The following is a 23,161-nucleotide window of genomic DNA, read 5'->3' on the forward strand; positions in this document are numbered from 1 at the left end:
GGTAAATGTTTTAGCCAGAGAGTGGCCACAAGGCTTCCGTGGCAGTGGTTCGCCTCTTTGCAGTTAGCTGGGGACAGCAGGGGCAAGCGGGAGTGGCCAGCTTTGGGCCCTGGGTTCTCACTTGTGGGGCCCCAGGTCTGGATGGACACGACTCGCCAGTGTCCGGCCCAGTAAGTGAGAAAAACAGACCCACCGACAGGGCCTGTCACTGGAGTTGTAGACTGCGAGAGTAGAACTTGGGGTGGGCGGGAGGGCTTCAAATCCTGAGAGGTTGTTTCCAAACTTCTTCTCTGTACGACTTCCCAGGAAGCTACTGGAAGGGGTGTTCTGTTAAAATGAGAGAATTGGGGCGCCTGCCTGGCTCAGTTGGTTAAGCATCCAACTTGGGCTCAGGTCTCGATTTCACGGTTCGTGAGTTGGAGTGCGGAGCCCGCTTCAGATCCTCTGTCTCCCTCTCTCTCTGCCCCACCCCCTCTCACGCATGCTCTCTCTCAAAAATAAACATTTAAAAATAAAGTGAGAGAATAAACCATTCAGGAATGAGGACGTCGTGGCCCCACCAGGAAACAAGGCACCCATCTTGGGATGAGATTAGGGAGTTCCCAGCGTCACTGAAGGTGAAAGCCAGACCTCGGGGCCCGTCCGATGGGCCAGGGATCCTGGGGTGCTTCCTGGGAAAAGCAAGAATGAGGGAACGCGAAATAGAGCAGATCACCTGATGCGCCGGGCCATGTCGAGAGGGTTTACAGTTCCGGTTGGAGAGTTTGGGGTGAAGTAGGGATAGTGTAAAGAAAAGAACCAGATGGGGAGGAGACCGTGATTTTTGACACCAGAACAAGGAAGAAATTGCTCGGAAGAGCAGATGTGATTGGCCGTGAATATTGGGATCCAAAGTGGTGTCGTGATTTTATCGGAAGAGCGAGGAAGGTGAGGTTCTGTGGCGGAGAGGGGCAGGAGGTGGCTCACCTGTGAAGGAGAAAGCGGGTACCGTGCGACTGAACAGCTGAGAACTGGGGAACTCAAGAAACCACCGTATGTGGGAACCTGACATCAGCGCCAGATCGAAAGGCTCTGCTTCTGGAGAGCGAGATCGGAAGCTGTGTTTTGTTACACGCTCTGTGACACGACTGTTAAGGTGTGTGTGCGTTTTACAAGTTTAATCTTTCTGTTTCAATGAGCGTGAATTCGAGTTGATGAAACAGATGTTGACTCCAGGCGTTGTCTTGGTGAGTCCAGTACCTTGACTCTGGTAGCGTGACGGTAGTTACTGGTTAGTTCTCTACCCCTGTACGTATCGTTTGTTGACGTCAGTCTTTGGTTTCTACTCGTATTAGTAATATCTGGCTTCTTTGACTGTGATGAAAACCGTATTTAAGAAACATGAGTCAGTCCTGTGTTCAGTCTCAACATAGGATGTAATTTAGTTAATGTCTATAAATAGCGAATGGGCACCACTACCTGAAAGATATAAAAGGGCCTGGTAGTCCCAGCACAGAGCAGGCCGGGAACCATGCGGTTGTACAGCCCCCCAGTCAGCCGGCCGGGGCCGGATGGACCCAGAGTCGACCGCCTGCTGCTGTGAGTACGGGCCTGTGTTGGGGGCTCTGTAACTGAGACCTGCATCCTCTGCTTTCATCTGGTCCGTTTTGTATTTGCTTACTAATGAAGAAGTGGAATAACCCACGGGATGTGATGAGAAGATGGATGTAGTCTTATTTTCTGACAAGTGTCGGTAGCATCGTAGTGTTACTAAATGTTGTCAACTCAGACTTTAAATCATTTCTCTATCTACCTAATAACACTCTTCATCATAGGCAAGGCTGTACGAAATGTGGTTTTAAATTTCATTATATTTTGCTCACTTTAAGAAAAATAGTCTTTGGGTCAACATAAACTAAATACGTGTCTGAATATATTTTTAAAAAACGATTACTCTCACCGTTGGCCAGTGCTTTGGGCATCTCTTGACATTTGGGGAGACTTCTTTCGAGGAAGGGGGTATTTGGGTGGTAGGAGGAACTATTTTTGAGTTTTTTAAATGCTCTTGGTGGCTATGATATTGGTCCTTTGCACTGTAATTGTTTCTGGAAAAATGTACATTTTCTCAGAAACTTTCAAATTATGGTAAAATGCACATCCTAACTTAAGAGAAAAATCAGTCTGGCAGAATTTGTGCGTACTTCAGGGTTAGAGCCCAGGTACTTTGGAGAGGTCCTCGGATGGTTCTAGCAAAGAGTGAAGAAACCGTGCAGCACAGCTCTAGGAGGAGGTGTCCCCTGCGTTTCCTGTATGAGAGTCGGGAGTGGTGTTTCTGGGAAAAGCAGAGATTATAAATTTGGAAACTGCCCCCCAAAAAGATAATACAAACGTTCTGCTTTAGAGATCAAAACGTGTGAATGTCATGTTTGTACGCCATCCCGTTTAGGTGAGAATTATTCACACTACTAAAGATTTGTAAGCCTGGGATTTTCTTGTTGACACACTACTTTGGGAAATATATTTAGATGCGCATCTTTTCAGTGAGCGGGCTGGAAATGAGCCAGGGGCTTTTAACGCTTTCCGTCCGTCCTTCAAATCAAGAGACTGTGCGGTCAGCGGAATCTTCTGCAGCTTGTGAACTGCCTCCTCCAGCCGTGTGTCCGTGATCGTGGGGAAGCCATCTGGCAATGTGCTCCTCTCCCACATCAGTAGATACTCTTGATCTTTGATAGGCTGAGAACCCTAGAATAAGTATCATAACCTGTGGAATAATCTTCTTAAGTCAGGATTCCCTGGCTGTAAATGCCATTATGCAGTAATCCTTCAGACCTGGCCTCTGCCTGTGACTTAAGCTTACTTTTAGTGATAAAAGCATTGTGTCGCCTGGAGAAGTGGCCATTAACTTGGAGGTAAAAACAAGCAAACAAACAATCAAAACCCAAAGAACTTAGAATGAGAACTGCAGTGAGGGGCGCCCGGCTGGCTCAGTCTGTGGAGCATGCGACTCTTGATCTCAGGGTCATGAGTTCCAGCCCCACCGTGGGTGCAGAGATTACTTTAAATAAATAAATAAAAAGAAATGCAGTGTAGTTTTAGGATACTCTATGGTTTAGCCGTGAACAGTATTTACATTATTGTGTCAGTGACATAAACTCTGATTATGGATCTCATTATTCTGCTGGGACTGTGCTTAGGGACCCCGGGTATGGTGAGGGCCCCACAGGAGGCATCGGTAGGCAGTCTCTAAAGTGAAAACAGAAGGAACGTCCAAAAAGAGTTGGCAGTAATGGTCTCTGGTGTTGGAGCCAGGGCTGGAAAGGTCGGAGCAGTCGTCTGTTGGTTTTGTTAGTAAGCTTCGCGCACCCACGTTATTTGACGGGAGTAAAATGAAAGAGGTGGCATGGAAGCGTGCAGGGGCCCAGTGACTTGGGTCTTTCGTCACACATTTCTCCGTGAGCTTCCGTGCCCTGAGATACCTCCCCTCAGCTTCCGGACGCAGATGCGCTCTGGTTAGAATAACGTGGGCGTCTCTTCGCCTTTTGGACCAATAGGTTGTTTAGACGATTCCATTATAGCGTATGCCCTTATTTTTTGACACAGACTGTGTTTTAAGTTTAATGGTACGTCCCAGCCAAGTTTATTTATTAGAAGGTATTACAAAAAGAACCGACTCTGTCTACCCAGTTTATTATTGAAAACATCCTTGTGAGTACACCGAATTTCTTGCCTTCACCCCTGCAGCGATATTGCTACCCTCCGTAACTTTGGCAGTTAGCGGTTGTCCAGGAGCATAACAAAGTCAGTACTGTGCCCTAAAACTCTGATTTATTATGTTCCAGCCAGTGTCTCCACCACTGCCTGTCCTGAGCACTGCCGTAGGTTTCTTCTGCTTCTCTCTTGCAATATTCTCTTTTAAAAAATATTTTTTTAGCATTTATTTATTTTTGAGAGACCGCGCGTGAGTGGGGGAGGGACAGAGAAAGAGGGGGACACAGAGTCTGAAGCAGCTCCAGGTTCTGAGCTGTCAGCCGACTGAGCCCCCCCAGGCACCCCGTCTCCTGCAATATTGTCAAGTCCGGTGACCTGTCCCAAGGGAGGCTTCGGGTTCTTCCGACAGAAGTGGGATTGGTTCACTTGTCAAGTGGGCTCTTTCCTTTTTTATAGTCAGTTTAGGAAACGGGGAGAGATTTCTGGAAGAATCTTAGTGGTTTATTGCTAGTGCTGGGAGGAACAAAGATTAGCATACACCCTCTGTCAGTTAGTTCTGCCTCTAATTGGAACCCAGCCAGGCTATTAGCCAGTCCAAGGAAAGTCCTAATTTGAAATTTCCAAACAATTATTATTATAGCTCACATTTATTGAGTGTTCATATGCTTTCAGGCACTTTTTAAAGAGCTTTCAAGGCATTACTTCATTTAATCTTACCCACGGTGCTATGAGATTATTATGTAGAAGATGGGGCCGAGTATTTTTATTTGGAGAAAAGTTAACTTTTATGGCAAGACTGTTGTTTGGGTCCAGGTGGGTACTTGGAGACCTTTGCTTGCTCTGTTATATGTATGTATGGAAGTTAAAAGCAAGCTATATGTTTCACAGCCACATACATTGGGCCTCTGTAGGTTTTAATATAATCACAGCGATTCCACAGCCAGCATTTGAAGTCCTAGCATGAAAGAAGGGGATTTTTAATTTAATTGCATAAATACTGAGACATTCCATACATTCTTAGACAAGGAGGTTAAAAGACATGAATGTTTTCCATCGATCTTCAAAGTTCAGAAAGTGTTAGTAGAACCGAGAAGGATCGGTCTTGGCAGAAGGGGTAGATTTAACAAAGTGATTCTAAAACTTAGCCAGAGAAAGCGAAGTATCTGAGAATCCTCTAGAAAAACTCAAAAGGATGAGGAATGAGGATGGAGGCACCCTACTAGATCGTTTCTTCCAGACGTCCAGGCATACTGGTGCCACTCTAGACAAACATCCACAAACCAAATGTTGTGGAATTTCAGAAACAGTCAACACACAGAAAGGTGGCATCTTCTGCCAGTAAAGGTACAGTATGTGGCTCACTACTGCGTGCCCAGACCCGAGATGAATTTCATATGAGCTAAGGATTTTGTTGTAAAAACATGTAATTCCATAATCTTGTGGGAAGGGGCTAAGAGGGATGTCAGAGGCAGAGCACATGAAGGAATCCCACCACTAGACTCTCTATGTAAAAGTTAAAAGCTGTATTACAGCTTTAACAAATCTAACATATTACAGTTTTAAATGACACTTTAAAAATCAAAGGCAGTTAAAAAGCCTAATAAAAGTTCAAAATACATACGACCAACATCTGTGACGATGGGTTGTTAGCTTTAATAGAGAAAAGAGCTCTACAAATGAGGATGGAATGTTAACTGTCCGGGAGAAAACCCATCAAAGGACACAGGCAGCTGTGTCCCAGTAGGCTGCAGGGGCCAGGAGGCCAGCTGTCACGTGACTGACAGCACGTGCATTAGCAGCAGTGAAAGACCCCAGTGGTGAAAGGAAGTTCTCTCTATCCTTGGGCTGCTGGGAAGCCCAGCCACTAATCCTGAACAGTTTGGAGCCATGTATCCAGAATCTTAAGATGTGTGTGCCTTTTCTCCTAGCAAATCTGCCGGTAGCGATCCTTCAGAAGCAGTAGGGAAACGGCTTAAAAATAAATGGAGCAAACTTTGGCGGAGCTGTTGTCGTGGCTCGCCGGCCGTTGTATTTCTAAAATTGTATCGTGAACATTCGAAAGAGTGACTTGGTCACTACGGTGGTACGCTCAGTTACTTGGAAAATTCATTTATTTGTGGCACTTCCCTCATGAACAGTGCACACTAAAATGAGCCGTTAGTGTCGTGTGCTACTAGTGACCCTGCTAAGTTACTCTCATCTCCGTGAGGCTGGGAAGTGGTGCGGGCCGCCGTGGACGGCAGGCTCCGCTCGCTTCGCCTGTGCATCGGAAGGGAGGCGCACGCGGGCTCCTCGCGAGTAGGCTTCTAAGGACGGCGGCCGTCGCCGCGCCGCTCTGATGGCTTTGGTCTCGGAATTCCAGGCAGCTGCAAGAACAGCAGCGGCAGAAGGAGCTGGAGCGGGAGCGCGTGGAGCGCGAGCGCGTGGAGCGCGCGGAGCGGGAGCGGCTGGAGCAGGAGCAGCTGGAGCGCGAGCGGCTGGAGCGGGAGCGCGAGCGGCAGGACCGGCTGGAGCGCGAGCGGCTGGAGCGGCTCGACCGCGAGAGGGAGCAGCGGGAGCAGCGCGAGCGGGAGCAGCGCGAGCGGCAGGAGCAGCGGGAACGCGAGCGCGAGCGGGAGCGGGAGCAGCGCGAGCGGCAGGAGCAGCTGGAGCGGCAGGAGCAGCTGGAGTGGGAGCGCGAGCGGGAGCGCCGGCTGTCGGCCGCCGGTAAGAAGGGCGCGCCGTGCTCCGTGCGGGTGCATGTGCGGGGGGGGGGGGGGGGGGCGGCGTGGGGGGCGGGCAGCAAGTGGGACACGGAGAAGCAGGCCGCACTTGTTGCTCTGCCGCCTCCTTCCCCCTCGCGGTGTTACTGCACTTAGCGCGGGGGGGGCTTGAGAAAGTCGGAAACGTGCCGCCCGGCTTTCCAAGTCTTCTCACTCCCTGTAAATTGGCTGTAAAGTGCAAGTGTGTTTTTGTGGGAAGTGTTTACTTTGGATGAACTTAGAACATGGCCCCCCCCTCCCCCGAGGTTGCTTAAATTGTCCTGACTCCTGTCCTGTTCAAGAACTTTGTTTGTGCTCTAAAGTGCTTGAAGGAGGAATTCAGAATAGTAGGCGAAAAGTACCCTCTCTAAAACTGACTGGCTTCCATGTATTCTAGTACTGCAAAAAATTAGCGAAAATTTCTAAATCGGATGGAATTTATCGAAAGATGTAAGCGTTAAAAAGCACAGTTTGAGACGTTCACTAAAATTGACATTTACTGTCATAGGATCTCAGAATTATTTTCCTATTCCATATGGCCTGTATCCGAGGTCTCAGTGTGGTTGATGGGTTGTCGTTTGAGCTAGTTTACTTGTTCTAGACTGCCTCGTTATTTTCTGGGGTTGTAGCCAACCAAAGAAACAAAACTTATCCACAAATAAGCACGAACAGGGGGCCCTTAGCCCTTTGTAAAACTTTTTGCCAGTTTCGCTATTTGTTGGTAAAACAACAAGCAGACTTACTCTTCTGTTTGTTTGTGGTCCTACTCACGTAACTTGAATGTCCTTTTAGTGGACTGAATAATGAGACTTGAGATAGAATCTTCTTCTTGCCAAAGACGAGCTAAGTAAGCAATGTCGTGTGTCAGTACGCTCGCCAGACGGAAAGCGAGCCCGTGTCCTCCTCCCCTGGGTCTCAGGATGCATGGACGAGTGAGCGCGTTCTCGGGGACTAACCGCGGTCTGCGTGTGTGCGCTGTGTCCGAGTGCTGGTTTTGTGGCTTCACTAGCTCCCTTTTTCTCTCTCCTTTTTTATCCCGTCTCTGCTGCCGCTCCCCACCTTCCCGCAGCTCCGCCCTCCGACAGCTCCCCGTATAGCGCGCCGCTGCCCGAGTATGCCGGCTGCCAGCCTCCTGCGGCACCTCCTCCATCCTATGCTAAAGTCATCGCAGCTCCAGGGTCAGACGCCAGTCCTGACTATGCTGTGGTGACCGCTTTGCCACCTACTTGCACGCCCCCCACACCACCTCTTCGGCACTCGGCGACACGTTTTGCAGCATCTGTAGGCTCAGCCTTCCACCCCGTTCTTCCCCATTACGCTACGGTTCCTCGTCCTCTGAACAAAAACTCTCGGCCTTCTTCTCCCGTGAACACACCCTCTTCTCAGCCTCCAGCCGCGAAGCCCTGTGCCTGGTCTACTTGCACTGTGTCGCCCCTCCCTCCATCTCCTCCGGTCATGATTAGCAGCCCCCCCGGCAAAGCGACCGGTCCGAGGCCTGTCCTCCCTGTCTGTGTTTCTTCTCCTGTGCCCCCACTGCCTCCGTCACCAACAGCACCCAACGGGCCGCTTGACTCTGTCACGTGTCCGGTGTCTCCGCCGCCTACCTCAGGGCCAGCAGCGCCGCCGCCGCCGCCGCCTTCCCTCGCACCGCGCTCACACTGTGGATCTCAAGCCTCTCCTCCTCCAAGCACCCCCATTGCCTCAACTCCCTCCTCCAAGCCTAGTGTTCTCCCTTCTCCCTCTGCAGCTGCCCCTGCGCCTGCCCCTGCGGAGACTCCTCTAAACTCTGTGCTGGGGGACTCCTCTGCTTCTGAGCCAGGCTCGCAGGCAGCCTCTCAGCCGGCCGAGACTCCAGCCCAACAGGGTAAGGCTTCCGTCGTTGCTGCTAACGACTCGTCCCTCGAAAGGTGGCGCGCCAGCGGCCGTCACTGCCTGGAAGGACGGGGAGGGTGGTGTCTCCAGGCGGACGGCCTCCCGTCACCGTGCCACGCTGTCTGTAGTTTGAACAAGTGGCCGACAAGTGAGGTGATCTGCTGGATCGGTTGCATTCGGAGGATCCATATGAGGAATTCCCACAGCGATTGGGACTTTGGTGTCTCCCACAGGATCACGGTGGGGGGGGGGTCCGGTATCTGGTGGCCCCCACGACACAGATCTTTTCAATTTCACTAGGAAGACGTTACTTACACGTTTGTCTGCACAGTGAATATGTGATCTCCCTTGTGTCCCTTTAACTTGTGGGAAATTTGGAGGATAGACTTGGTGCCCAGCTGTAGTCATTAAGCGTATCATCCTAGAGTCTGCTCTGGCACAGTTCCGGTCGTGGGCCCTGTCTCATTTGGGCTTCCCACATTGGACTCGAGGGGGTAGGTGCACCCTGAATCCTGTGGGGCAGCCTGACTTTGCACAAGGGGTGGGAAGAATGGCAGGCTTGCTGTATGCCCCAGTGGATTCCGTGCTCCCGAGTGACAGGCAGTGGTGGGCTGAAGGGTGGTTGGAAGGGAATACGCATCCTCTCCCGTTATCCCTCCCGCCCCTCCCCTTGCCCGGCTGTGCTGTCATGGTCACGGGGGAGGGCGGATGTGACCTTCTGAGGGTGGATTATTTGTAAGTAGAGGAGGACCTGGTTCTGGAAGTAAAGACGATGCTTAGCAACTCTTTTTTTCAAAAAGAGGATTTAGCAGGAAGTAAAGGAAGGAATAGGACAGATTTGTATTTATAAAGAAACAGTGTTACAGTCTGGATTTAAATTAAACACCTCCTTCAAAAAATCTTGGTTCTTAAGTAATAAGACTTGTTACTGCTGTGTACATATTTTTTTCTCCTTGACTTATCAAGTTGGCTTAAACACTGAGCCAGAATTCTAGTATGTGCAGATGCGTAACATGTGACCACAGTGCCGGACAGAGAGGCACAGTGAGCCTGACCTGACAGCCACCCCCCCCCCCCCCCCCCCGCCCTCGGGGCCCACTGCCCGGGAAGAGAGGCATCCCTGCTCTGTGCTCTTCTAGGAGCCATTGGTGTTCTCAGCTTGTGTGAACCGCTCAGTCAGTGCTCAGTTAGCAGCTGCAGAAAATCCCCACCCATTGTGCAAATAGCATTTTATTTGTCCTGAAACTCTCCAAGAGGGGAGTGCCTACTAGGTCATTCTTCTGATACGAAAGAAGTTCGTGTTCACTCTCTCTGTGGTTTTACTAGACGTGGAGACGTTTCTCTCTTCCCCTGTCTTCTAGACTAAAAAAACCTCTCTACTTCCAATTCCGGATCCTTTAATTACTTCTGGTTGTTTTGAGGTTGCGCTTTGTTCTAGTAGATTCCTTCATTTCGGTGATTCTGTGCACCCTGGATTTAAGTGTGGGACATGCGTAAGATACTGGAATGGGGACCCACGCCCTCTCATGGTCTCAGTCGGCACAGGCAGTGTCTCCACCACTGCAGACTTACCGTCTCAGCCTTTGGGGGTGCACGCAGACGACTTTGGGTCTGTTTCTTCAGGCCTTACTAACCGCCCTCACATACACTAGCTTGTTTTCGGGGACGCTGCCCCAGGCGCAGATTTTGCGAGCACTTATTTTATTTACCAAATCCCGGGAACACCCAAAAATCCAAAGTAAGAAGTCCTCTATTTTGGCTTTACAATTTAGTATCTTTTTCACCCCGATCCAGACTTTAACATTGTGCTAAGCGGAGCTCACGAACAGTAGTGAGAGTTGGAGGCGGTGGCGTCCTGCACCGCTTCCCAAAGAGGGTACCGCGCGGCGCCCCGTTGACCGGCTGTCTAACGTCTCTCTCCTGCAGGCGGTGTCTTGGGACCACCCGCACCTCCGCCCCCACCGCCGCTCCCACCCGGCCCCGCCCCGGCCGCCGCAGCACCGCCCCCCCACCCGGGGCCGCCGCCCCCTCCTCCGCTCCCCGCAGCGGGGCCACCGCCCCCACCGCCCCCGCCCCCCCTTCCCAACCAGGTCCCCCCCCCTCCTCCGCCCCCGCCCGCGCCCCCACTCCCCGCATCTGGATTTTTTGCGGGATCAGCGTCTGAAGACAATCGCCCGTTGACTGGACTTGCCGCTGCGATTGCCGGAGCAAAACTGAGGAAAGTGTCCCGGGTAAATGCGTTTCCGAGTGTCCCCTTTTCTGTGTGTGTGTCCTGTCCTTTTCTCAGCGACTCAAGTACCGAGTTTACCGTATTCTACTTTCACGAACTTCATTGACTGAGAAATTTGAGATAATTTATACTTCAGAACAGTTGAGAGAGTGCAGTTTCTGTGAACCCATCGCCCAGACTCACCGCTTACAGTATCTGCTTTGATTTTTCCGTGTGTTTGTGTTTCCTTCTGGGCGAACACAATACCCTCCCCTTTTGTCAGACACACCACTCCACAGTGTCCGTAAATCCTGCTTTGTAGGGACAGGGACATGCACCTGTGTGTCCGCTGTAGAATGATCAGAGTCAGGAAGCTGGATCGATGGGCTGTTAACAATCTACAGACCTACTCAGATTGCATCTGGGGTCAGTGATGTCTTTTCCGCCACTTTTCTAGCCCAAGATCCTGGAGTCCATCTCGTCGTGATGTCCCGAGTATGCTGTAATCTGTGTCAGCCCCTCAGTGTTTCTTACACGACGTTGACGTTGCTGACGTCTGCAAAGCACCGATTTTGTGGCTCATCCTTCAGTTTGGTTTCCCTGATAGGTTTCCTCATTGTATTATGCATTCTGGGGCAGGTTACCCTTTTTTTTTCCCCCTCCCAAAGTGTATGTCCTTGTCAGTGTATCGAACAGGGAGACATGTCTTATCCCATTATTTTTCTATCCCGTTTTATCCCATTACTGTTGACGTTAACTTTGATGAAACTTCCACCGATTTATGTAAATCCACGCCATTCACTCCATAGGTTCTTAAAAAGGTTTTACAAATAATACTCAGATGTTTGTATCGAAATTAAGTCTTCCTTCTGTTTTGAATGTAACGCTCAGGTCGTCTAACGTAGGGGCTCACCGTGTGTCTATTCTCATTAAGGTGGAGGATGCCTCTTTCCCGAGTGGAGGGAGCACCATCGGCGCGAACCCGGCCTTGTCCAAATCGGACACGGGTCGCGGGAACGGACCCCTCCCGTTAGGGGGCAGTGGGCTGATGGAGGAGATGAGCGCCCTGCTGGCCAGGAGGTAAGCGAGGAGTTACGTGAATGTGGTCACGATTGAGAGGGTTGTGTTCGTTTCATTCAGCTGTAATTGAGCCGGGCACAGTTCTTCCCCTCTGGAGAAGTAGCTGTTCTGCTAAGAGTTAGATGAATTTTTTAACAATCTGACTTACCCTCTTTCTAGGAGAAGAATTGCTGAAAAGGGATCAACGATAGACACCGAACAGAAAGAGGACAAACACGTGAGTTCATGAAGAGTCTGCCTGGCTGGGGCACGAGAGCCAGCGGAGCTCCTTCGGGAGACGGTGTTGGAGATTAGTTGGAATCTGTCGCTGCTTCTTTCGGTCCTTCACGTACAACAGATGGCTTGTTTGGAGCCTCACGTATAAATGTTTACTAGCATTCTTCGTAAGATGGGTTGAGTTTGTGGGGAAAGGACTGAATTCTAATCTGTAGAGTAAGTGCTGTACCTTAGGTGAGAGAATGACCTTTCACTTGAGCTTTAAAATCTCTTAGGGTCTCAGTTACCTGCTGTTGAAAACGAAGGAATTAGACTGAATCCTGGTTTTGAACTGTTTCCCTATGGTTCTGGGCTGTGCCCCCTCCTCCCTCCCCATGTCAGCCGGGCTTTATCTGCCTGGTGCCCCGGTGTCTGAGCAGTACAGGTGTTCTCCCCCGCCGTCCCCCCCGAGTTTGGTATTCCGTGCTATTACCCCGACCCGTCTGTGACATCTGGCTCTGTCTCGGTGGCTGGTGCCGCTCAGGGAGGGTGCTCGAGGACAGGACCCGGGGAGGGGAGTTGGGGCAGAGGAGGACAGTCTGTGCTGGAACGGAAGGGGCAGGAGGCTGACAAAAGACACAGCGGGCAGCGCACCAGAAGGGACTGGAGGCGGAGGAGAGTGCGGCACTGAGTCTGTGCCCCGGGTTATTCTAGCAGATGTGGTGTGGTTAATACGAGTTTCTGTATGTTTAGGAAGATTCCGAGCCCGTCACTTCTAAGGCCTCGTCGACAAGTACACCCGGTAAGTTTAGGAGATCTAGTTCAACCTTTGAGAACCTTCTCAAAATACTAACGCCCCTCAATTAAAAATTCCCCTTTACCCATGTTTGGACCAAGTACCTGCTTGGCCACGAAAATGTTAAAAGTGTTTCGTTCACGCTCAGAAGCAATGACTTGTTTTTCCTCTGCCTCTGTGATATTGGGAGATCCGTTAAAACCTGAAGATTTTTTCTGGTGATTCTTTCTTTGAAAATCATAATTTGTAACACATTCCGTGTGTACTAACTGTTAATGATTTGAAGTTATTTGCTAAAGCAAGGAAATATACATAGATGAAAGGGAAGTATCTTTAATCATTGATTCTTAAAGGTAAAGATTAAGTGAGGGGCGCCTGGATGGCTCAGTTGGTTGAGCAGCTGACCTCGGCTCAGGTCACGATCTCACTGTTCGTGGGTTCAAGCCCCGCGTCCGACTCTGTGCTGACAGCTCAGAGCCTGGAACCTGCTTCCGGTTCTGTGTCTCCCTCTCTCTCTACCCCTCCTCTGCTCATGCTCCGTTTCTCTCTTTCTGTCTCTTTCTCTCTCAAAAATAAACCTTAAAAAACATTAATGAAAAAAAAAGATTAAGTGAGTCTGTAGTTATTAGTACTAGCATCCATCTCAAAACGTTCTCAACTAGAGAGCATTGTCATTTTAACCATGCATTTGGGTGGTACTGATAAGGAAGTAAAGCTTCTAATTTGTAAGGTAAAAGGAAAATCTCGTTAAAGTCTTTGAAAAGCGTTGTTGAATTCAGTGCAGTTTCTGATGTGGAGAAATCTTGGGTGGAGAGTATTTCATGCAGAATACAAATAAACCACCTGTCACTGCGGGCACTGCAGGAGCGCGGTGTCCGTGCCTAGGATGTGAGGCTCTCATGTTTTACGTGTCATTTCCTTGTGTTTGACCAAAAGACAAAGAGCTGGACTGTCTCTTCAGCTTTTTTATCTAATTTGGAATAAAGCAACATGAATAAATTTGATGATTTCAATGAATTACTATCTTGAATGACCCATAAGTAATCACTGCAGAGAAATGTCCATGTTCATTCCTACTCGTTTTGATTTGGAGACTACCAGCGACCTCTAGAATTGCACTATTTAGAAATCCTAAAAAATTTCCATTTTTGTGATTGTAACCCATTCTCCAAAAAACCCAACAATAGTCTCATATTCTCATTATTGGATGGTGACTATTCGGTACTTCGATAGCTATCTTGTAGTTACGACTGTGACTTTGTAAATTGTTTTTCCTCTAAATAGGACTCAGATCACTTTGACATTGCCTTCCTTAAAAATCCTCTGTTTGTGAACCACTTACTGTAATAACTTTATCTTTCTTCCATAAGCCAAAATTTATATGTATGTTGTTACCAAGAGCACAGATTCTTCAGAGCTCCACTGTAAGTTAGGGTCCCAGAGCTGTTCACAAGGTGAAAGGAGCTGTGAATCCTCCCACCCCCAATGAGAAGGGGTGGCCGACTGTATTTTTATACAAACGTGTTCATAGTTCATTTGCATGTTCCCTGAGGCATGTCTATAGACCGCCAAGCCAAGAATTCCTCATCCGATAGGGAGCCCTGCTCATTAGACTTTTAGCCCCTGGCGTGCAGACATACACTGTTTTACATTTCACAGTCTGCAGTTTTCCTAGGGGGGCTGGTCACACTTGCTTATTCATTTCTTCCTGTTTTAAGGTCTGAGGTTATACAAATTAGAATCCTTATAGATTTTACTTTTTTTTTTCCAACGTTTTTTTTTATTTATTTTTGGGACAGAGCGAGACAGAGCATGAACGGGGGAGGGGCAGAGAGAGAGAGAGGGAGACACAGAATCGGAAACAGGCTCCAGGCTCTGAGCCATCAGCCCAGAGCCCGACGTGGGGCTCGAACCCACGGACCGTGAGATCGTGACCTGGCTGAAGTCGGACGCTTAACCGACTGCGCCACCCAGGCGCCCCAGATTTTACTTTTAAAAACAGTTTTTTAATGTTTGCTTTTGAGAGCGAGAGAGAGAGACAGGGCACAAGCAAGGGGGGGGGGGGGGGGCAGAGAGAGAGGGAGACACAGGATCCGAAGCCAGGCTCCAGGCTCGGAGCTGTCAGCCCAGAGCCCACGTGAGGCTTGAACTCACGGACCGTGAGATCATGACCTGAGCTGAAGTCAGACGCTCAGCAGACTGAGCCCCCCAGGCGCCCAGAATCCTTACAGATTTTAATTAAAGCTCAGAATTGAAATGAAAAATTTTTTGTTTATCTGTATTACTGCCTGAACGTGTATAGTGGCGTCTAGGATTTTGTTATTTGTTTCACAGTAACTCTGGGAGCACATAAGGTATTTAATAACTTATGTTCCATATTTTTAAGAACCAGCAAGAAAACCTTGGGAAAGAGCGAATACAGTGAATGGCAGCAAGTCACCTGTCATCTCCAGGTACCTGTGTTCTCTAAGGTTCACATTTACACGTGGTTAGCGGCTACATTTCCGTTGTAGGAAAAATCAAATGGTGGATTTGAGTGTGCAAAGGAGCAAATAAAACCTGTAATCCTACTGCTCTTGGAAACCACTGAGCACGTTCTATTCTTCCTAGTGATTGTCTGGACCCCACCGTATGCTTATTGTTAGCCAGTTGTCTGAAATTTTGAGATCGTTTTGGTCCTTCCGAACGGTTTTATTTTGAAGAATTCAGAACTACAGAAAAGTCGAGAGAAGAGCAAACACCCGTATGCCCATCGTCCAGACTCCCCAGTTCCTAGTTTTGCCACATTGGCTTTGAGCTCCTATTTACACATCCACGCTTGTTTCTCTGGAGTTCTGGAAAGCAGTTTGCAAATTTGCTTCATCCTGAATCCTTCATCCTTCTGCATTTTCCCTGAGGAGCAGGCTGTCCTCCTGCGGAACCCTAGTACCGTTCTCGCTTGCAAGAAAGTTAACATTGAGCCATGATGTGATGTGACATAGTCACATTTCCCCATTAGTCTCAGTGACATCCTTCATTTAGTGTTTAAGAAAGAGCAAAATAAAACCTGAAGTTCTGAATTTGTGAAGTAAAAAGATTGATTTCCCTCTCAGTTGAAACTTTAATTATAGTCAACTTAGAAAAAGTGCCCAGAAACAAGACTGGTTAATCTTGTTTATCCCGGGCCACGAGGCGTGGTCTTAGCAAACAGCATTTCTTAGCTGGGTGTGTTTTGTTGTCATAACTAATTTGTATCACAGGTCTTGAACATAGATGAGACTTTCCCTTGATTTCTGAGACAGTTTAAAGGACTTCTGTTTTTGGTTTTTGGTTTTTGTTTTTTGGGTTTTTTTTTCCAGAAAAAAGTATGTGTCTCGGGACCAAACGGTTTTTTGCCTTTTCTTTCTGGCCTTATTTGCCTTATTTTTGCCTCTTAAAAAGCAGACTTGACTCTAATGATAGAAACCTAAAAAGGGAAAAATTCGAGGATAGACACCCCTCCCCCCCCCCTCCGCCCCCGCCCCCGCCACAGATCTGTCCCATATCAGCCTGATCGTAAATTTGGGTGTGTTTCTCTGGGCTCTCTGTGCCGGCAGAGACGGGGCAGTGGCACAATTACGTGAGTTCCGCAAAGAAACGGAGCCTTTTTCAATGTATAGAATCTTCTGGTTTCTCTGTGACTGAAAGATGAGTGTATCTGACTTTCGGAAAAAATGCAGGAATTGCTTTTGTGGCCGTGTTTTCAGTGGAGTAGAAAGATTGGTGTTTATCAGATAACCTGACTGATAGGGCCTTCCAGCGCGTCCCTGGGAGTTTGCATGGCTTTTCTTCACGAGCACGTCTTGAAGCTCAGTTTATCCAGTGTGTCCCAGAGACCAGAACGGTGGTGTCCTGTGTGTCTGTTGAAGGTTGAAGTGCGGCGGGCTAGAATTCCTTCTCTCCTCGTCTAGTCCTCGTCCCCACCTTAGTGACCAGGGTTCCCTGCTGCGCTTGCCTGAAGCTAATCCCAAGTCCACGCCGGTAGGGGTATCTCGGGAGGGACCTGGGAGAGGTTCTCCAAACACAGGAGGTTCCTCGATGTGTTTGGGTTCATTTAAAAAATCTCTTTGAGGGGCGCCTGGGGGACTCAGTCGGTTAAGCGTCCGACTTCAGCTTAGGTCATGATCTCACAGTTTGTGAGTTCGAGCCCCCAGTCAGACTCTCTGCCCTTCCCCAGCTCGTTCTCTCTCTCCCAAAAATAAATAAACAGTAAGACAAGTTTAAAAAGAATTCTTTGAAAGAGTTTTCAGATTTCTAAAGGAAGTTAAGGAAGTGTTCTGAAAATCACGTTAAGAAAAGGAGTTTTCTGTTGAGTCACCAAACACTGGATCCTGTTACTCAGGAGTGTGTCGTAATCGTGTTCTGCTCTGGTGGATGGCTTGCTTCTCCTTTCCTGAAGTGGAAATTGTGAAACTGTCTGTCGTTTCCTGACCATTCATACACCTTTTGATGGATTCGATCCAGCCAGTGATTCCTGCCTTAAAATGTCACCACAAGCAGTTTTAAGCCCTAAGAGGGTTTTAGAAGTATGTCTGAGAGACTCAGAACTGTATTGCTTTTCTGCCCGTTTCCTCCCCTGTTCCTTCTGAGAGCCGGTGTATTGGCCACTTCACGTTTTCATTTAAGTGCACCTCACCTTTGCAGGGCAGTGAAAGTACCCCTTTCTGTCATGAATATCCCTGTCGAAGTTACGTCAGTGGTAAGGTGGGCGAATACCTTACAACACACGCCAGATAGTGCACTGTGCTGTAGTCGCTGAGTGAAGACCTCGGATAGTAGAGTGAAACCAAGAGTGTTCGAATACTTCAGACTGTGGCTGGAATGTACCATTGGAACCCTTGTGAGTTCTTCCTGTGGTTTTCAGTAAGAGCTCACAGATCTTACATCCAAGGCAGAAGAAAAGTTGTTTACGTGCTCTTTCGGAAGAGTCGATTTGTGTATACTTAAAGCGGCGGTGGTTTTTATTGGGTCTTGGTACTTGCGATACTCGGCGTGGGCAGCTTTTACTGTGTCTGCATGTGTGCTGTCTGTACAGAGGGTCAGCGCGCGTCTGTCCCCTTTCTGTCCTCAGTCATCAAGTAGAGGGAGTGACCTCACGGGACTGTAGACAGAGTTTGTGTCCAGATACCGTCTTCTGGACTGGAAAAAAATGATTGTTTTAAGGGTAAGGGACTCCTTTAATTGTTTTTGCTGTGACTGCAAACCTATAAAACGGTAACCTCATGAGAATTACTTTTTAAAAGTTTTCTATTGTATTTCCCTTTAAATGGTTTTTCCCCTTCATAGACGGGATTCTCCAAGGAAAAATCAGATTGTTTTTGACAACAGGTCCTATGATTCATTACACAGGTATCACCCTGATGTGACTTTGTGATTTGAGACTTTTAACTGACACGTTCAGGGCAGGGCTGAGCTTTTTCTACCTGGACTGGTAATCACCACGAGGGGGATACTTGGGAAGGTCAGACCTTTCACATTTAGCTTTATTTAGAGTTTTTTAAAAACTCTAAGAGATTATAATTAGAAAAGTTAATAGTATTCACCCCCCTACCATCACTCTGTAGTTGGCTGGGGATAAACAGCAGCGGGGCACACGTCCGCAGGGCCATGATAGGGGTCTCGGTCCCTGTGTTTTCTCCAGGCTCTTGGTAGCTTGTGCATTTTCTTCGAAAGGCTGTTCTCCATAGAGGTAGGAGACAAAACCTTTAAAAGGTGGAGCAGAAGATTTCTTACTGTTTGTCGGTGGAGCACGAGACTTTATTACAGCCGCAATTGTGAAAAATTTACGCTTTGAGGAAAATCTCTGTCTCCTACGTACTTGAGTGTCTTTAACAATCTGACATCTAACATCCCGAGCAGATTGTTCTCTAGGATAAGTCCTGTTATACCATTTTTTTTTTCATTACTAAAGTTAAGAGAAGAACCGCACATTTCATATTTTTTAATTAAAAAGTTGACAATTTTTAAAAATCCTCAAGTGCTTACACAATATTTAGAATTAATTTGGCAGAATAGGGACTTAAATATTATAGTACTTATTTTATAGGCAGGTATCCAGAGGTAGCACAAAAACCTCTGGGAAACCTCGTTTTGTTATCCATTTTCAGTGAAAATCCATGGGTTAGAAATAACCGAGATCTGCCCATGTTATTATATGCACCTGTTTTTAAAAATTCACATCAAGTCTACTGGGAACGTGACTTAAATAGTATACAGAGGGGTGTCCCTGGCGGTGATTTAGAAGTTCTGCAATCAGATTGTATTCGGCCAAATTGATACTAGCTAAAATTATTTTCATGCTGTTGATGCTGAAAAGATTTAAAGTTTGTCAGCCAGTTAAACCTGCATAAAATGTTTATATCACAAGTGTGAAATCATTTTTCCTGCTTTTTTTTTTTTGAGGTGGTTTAATCGTTGTAACCAAAAGACTTAGAAAATTTGCTAGTACGTAAGAGAGAAAAATAGCATTTAATGAGATTTTCTGTTGTTATTCTTCTCCATTATCTTGCTGCTTTCCCACGTAGAGCCCCCCCATAGAAGGTTGATAAACCTTTTTTTTTTTAAAGTGGTGATTACTTCTTTCCTTCAGTATGAAAAGTTCCCCCCTTTAGTTAATTATCATGGTGATGGGGCTGGGGGTGGTGATGGTGATGGTGGTGGTGGTGGTGGGTTGCATGTTAGCATGAATGAAAATTTCTTAATTGCATGTTTCCTCAATCGTTTATTGTATAATGCTTTGTATCATTTAATAAATATGGATATAGTCATAACATACCGCCCAGTTAATTAGCAGGCTGTAGGCACTCATATGAACGTCAGGGGATATTCATTATAGAACTAAGGAGGAAAGAATTTGCTGGTTGTACCACCTCAATGTAAAGAGTAAAAGAAAAGCAGAGGAATTAACAGTGTAACTCGACGAGCAGGAGCAGACAGCGTGGGGAAGGGAAATGCACACAGTGTGTCTGTCGACCATTAAGGGTTTTCACTAGTTGGGGCTCTGCAGGGAACCCCTGTCTTCCCTGCCGCGGATCTGCACGCCCTCGGTGACTAGGGGATTCAACAGTCCCCTCGGCGAAGTGTAAAGGGGTCTGTCCCCTCCCAGGGGAAAGGAGCTGTGTCCTGTAAATCTTCTCCCCGGCCCGGCTCAGTGCTTACTGAGGGGAGTTCTCGGAAAGGTATTATTTCCCTTGTTCCTAAGGGCAGAGCGGCGGCCGCCTAATGATACCAAATCGGTCGACTTGCTCCCTCCCAGCCTTTTAAGCAGTCGTATGTTGGATATGAAAGCAAAGTAACTCAATAGTTCATCTTCACGACCAGCGTCTATGGGTTTAGAGGATGATAAGCCTTGTAAGAGGCTTCGCAAAGTGATGGGTACCGAGTCCTGGTGCAGATTTGTGACGTTGGTCCTCCGCGAACTTGATGATATGTGACTTGACTACTAGTCTGCATCTGCATCGATGTGTGGCCCTCAGAGCGTGGCCACTTTACCAAGCTAACCAGCACCTGGGTGAACGCCCAGTAAAACTCCAGGTTTTCCCCTGGGCTTCTCTCTGGTTGCCAGAGTTGGAGAAGAGACAGGACTGGTTTATTTGATACTGAAACTGTTGTTTAAAATACCCGATTTCTAAGACTTAGTTCTTCACGTAGAAATTTTAGTAGAGCCTCGCGTTCCAAAAGTGTAGTCCTAGTTGGCAGTCTGCTTCTGTGTGGCATTTCCTTTTAAAACGAACGAACGAACGAACAAAATAAGTTTGTGGAAGTAGTTAGCTGGAAACGCGCTGTTCAGATGACATCTCCGTAAAAACTTCATCAGGAAAGTGTTTTTCGGCCCAAAACCAAGGCACAGGATTTGCAAATCGATTCACATTAGGGGTCAGTTCGCCAGACGTTTAGTGGGCACCGCACTGTTTTAGAAGAACGAGACTGTGTCGCACGCGGCCTCGCTCCAGCCCCTGCCCGGAGCACGCGCTCCTCCGCTCCTGCCGGAAGAAGCGCCGCGGTCCCATCGCGTTGCCTGGTCTCTTTACTGAGACCATTTACGGCTGGAAACGCTGAGTCCCGTGAGAAATACTTTCTGCTTTATGTTCCAGTCGGTCCTGCAACTTTGACAATTAACTTGTTAACACAGTGTGTTTTAAGAAAAGGACTTAAATCTGGTGTTGGGTTGGTAAATTTGCAGTTTTTTGTGGACTTCTTAAACATCCTAAGTGTCGTTTACCTGTCCTGGAAATTCTGTTTGTACAGACCAAAATCTGCACCTTCGTCGCAGCCCAGTGCCAACGGCGTCCAGACAGAGGGGCTAGACTACGACAGGCTGAAGCAGGTAGGCACGCTCATTGGCAGCTGCCTCTGGTGCACTGGTTTCTTTCTAGAACTGTCTCGTGTGCATGTGTTCGACAGAGCGTGAACGCACTTGAAAAGAATGTAGAGTTAAGGGGTGCCTGGGTGGCTCAGTCGGTTGAGAGTCTGACTCTTGATCTCGGTTCAGGCCGTGATCTCACAGTTCGTGAGTTCAAGTCCTGTGTCTGGCTCCACGCTGACCACACTGAGCCTGTTTGGGATTCATTCTCTCCCTCTCCCTGTCTCTCCCTCCCTCCCTCCCCCTCCCTCACTCTCCCTCCCTCCCTCCCTCCATCTGTCTCTCTGTCCCTCTCCCTCCCTCCCTCCCTCCCTCCCTCTCTCTCTCTCTCTCCCTCCCTCCCTCCGTGTCTCTCTCTCTCTCCCTCCCTCCGTGTGTCTCTCTCTCTCTCTCCCCCTCCCTCCCTCCCTCCATCTCTCTCTCTCTCTCTGTCCCTCCCTCCCTCCCTCCCCCTCCCTCTGTCTCTCTCTCCCCCTCCCTCCCTCCCTCTCCCCCTCCCTCCCTCTCCCTCCCTCCGTCTCTCTCTCTCTCTGTCCCTCTCTCCCTCCCTCCCTCCCTCTGTCTGTCTCTCTCTCTCTCCCTCCCCCCTCCCTCCCTCTCCCTCCCCCCTCCCTCCCCCTCCCTCCCACCCTCCCTCCCTCCGTGTGTCTCTCTCTCTCTCTCCCTCCCTCCCTCCCTCCATGTCTCTCTCTCTCTCCCTCCCTCTCCCTCCCTCCGTGTGTCTCTCTCTCTTCCCCTCCCTCCCTCCCTCCCTCCCTCCCTCCATCTCTCTCTCTCTCTGTCCCTCCCTCCCTCCCTCCCCCTCCCTCCGTCTCTCTCTCCCCTCCCTCCCTCCCTCTCCCCCTCCCTCCCTCTCCCTCCCTCCGTGTCTCTCTCTCTCTCTCTCTCTGTCCCTCTCTCCCTCCCTCTCCCTCCCTCCCTCCCTCCGTCTGTCTCTCTCTCTCTCCCTCCCCCCCTCCCTCCCTCTCCCTCCCTCCCTCTCTCTCCCTCCGTCTCTCTCTCTGTCCCTCTCTCTCCCTCCCTCCCCCTCCCTCCCTTCCTCTGTCTCTCTCTCTCCCTCCCTCCTCTCCCTCCCCCTCCCTCCCTCTCTCTCTCTCCCACTCTCTCCCTCCCTCCCTCCCTCCCTCCGTGTCTCTCTCCCTCCCTCCCTCCCTCTCCCTCCCTCCCTCCATCTATCTCTCTCTCTGTCCCTCCCTCCCTCCCTCTCCCTCCCTCCCTCCGTCTGTCTCTCTCTCTCTCCCTCCCCCCTCCCTCCCTCTCCCTCCCTCCGTCTCTCTCTCTGTCCCTCCCTCCCTTCCTCTGTCTCTCTCTCTCCCTCCCTCCTCTCCCTCCCCCTCCCTCCCTCCTCTCCCTCCCCCTCCCTCCCTCTCTCTCTCTCCCTCACCTCCCTCCCTCCCTCCGTGTCTCTCTCCCTCCCTCCCTCTCCCTCCCTCCCTCCGTCTCTCTCTCTCTCCCCTCCCTCCCTCCCTTTCCCTCCCTCCCTCCCTCCGTGTCTCTCTCTCCCTCCCTCTCCCTCCCTCCATCTCTCTCTTTCTCTGTCCCTCTCCCTCTCTCTCCCTCTCTCTCCCTCTCCCTCTCTCTCCCTCTCTCTCCCTCCCTTCCACCCTCCCCTCCCTCCGTGTTTCTCTCTCTCCCTCCCTCCCTCTCTCCCTTTCTCAAGTAAAGAAAAGTTAAAAAGAAGAATGTAGAGTTTAGATATTTTTATACAAATGAAATAGCATTAGTAGTGTATTATTGTTTTCAAACCTTAATTTTTTTGGTTCAGGGCATTAATGTAAAGTTCCAGCAGTGGCGCAATATAAACTTTAAACGTGAGTGCGTGGCGTATAATTGCGAAGGGAAATAGGCTTGCACTTGTCACCGGACACTGGCAAAAATGGACCCAACAGACCTGGCCTTGTCCAGAATGGGAGGGAGACGGGCACTCTCCGGTACCTCTGTTTTCTAGAAAGCAGTTTGGGAAAACAAGATAAATATCTTACCTTTGAACCCAGAAATTTCACTCCCAGGAATTTATGCTAAGAAAATACTGTAGAAGTATACGGATGGACAGTGCGGGGGAACACCCAGCGGCCATGAAGGAGTCACAGTTGAGAGCATTTAATACTGGATCGTGAGCCCTCACCCGTGCTGGCAAAGCAGTGACCAACCCGTGCCAGCAGTTAGCCCACCTTTATGAAAAAGAAAAAGATGTCCGTATT

The 23,161-nt window shown here is 48.9% G+C and overlaps 1 protein-coding gene across 7 annotated transcripts in view; it reads left to right on the forward strand.

Annotated features, from left to right (window-relative positions):
* ENAH (ENAH actin regulator) overlaps nt 1-23,161 on the forward strand; it is a 138,683-nt gene that overhangs the window by 109,604 nt on the left and 5,918 nt on the right. For 4 of the 7 annotated variants that reach the window (XM_086693917.1, XM_086693914.1, XM_086693915.1 and 1 more), the window contains 9 exons: nt 6,050-6,393; nt 7,498-8,292; nt 10,227-10,531; nt 11,444-11,589; nt 11,749-11,806; nt 12,538-12,586; nt 14,967-15,033; nt 17,885-17,947; nt 20,846-20,924. In XM_086693917.1, coding sequence (XP_086550043.1) covers nt 6,050-6,393; nt 7,498-8,292; nt 10,227-10,531; nt 11,444-11,589; nt 11,749-11,806; nt 12,538-12,586; nt 14,967-15,033; nt 17,885-17,947; nt 20,846-20,924 — 1,906 coding nt within the window. Of the gene's footprint in view, nt 1-1,126; nt 1,579-6,049; nt 6,394-7,497; nt 8,293-10,226; nt 10,532-11,443; nt 11,590-11,748; nt 11,807-12,537; nt 12,587-14,966; nt 15,034-17,884; nt 17,948-20,845; nt 20,925-23,161 lie in introns of those variants that run through there. The other 3 variants (XM_086693916.1, XM_086693918.1, XM_086693920.1) reach the window with 2 other exon arrangements.

The sequence above is a fragment of the Puma concolor genome, chromosome E4 (genome assembly GCF_028749965.1).
Source record: "Puma concolor isolate L17-30 chromosome E4, mPumCon1.1.hap2, whole genome shotgun sequence".
Classification (NCBI taxonomy): Eukaryota; Metazoa; Chordata; class Mammalia; order Carnivora; family Felidae; genus Puma; species Puma concolor.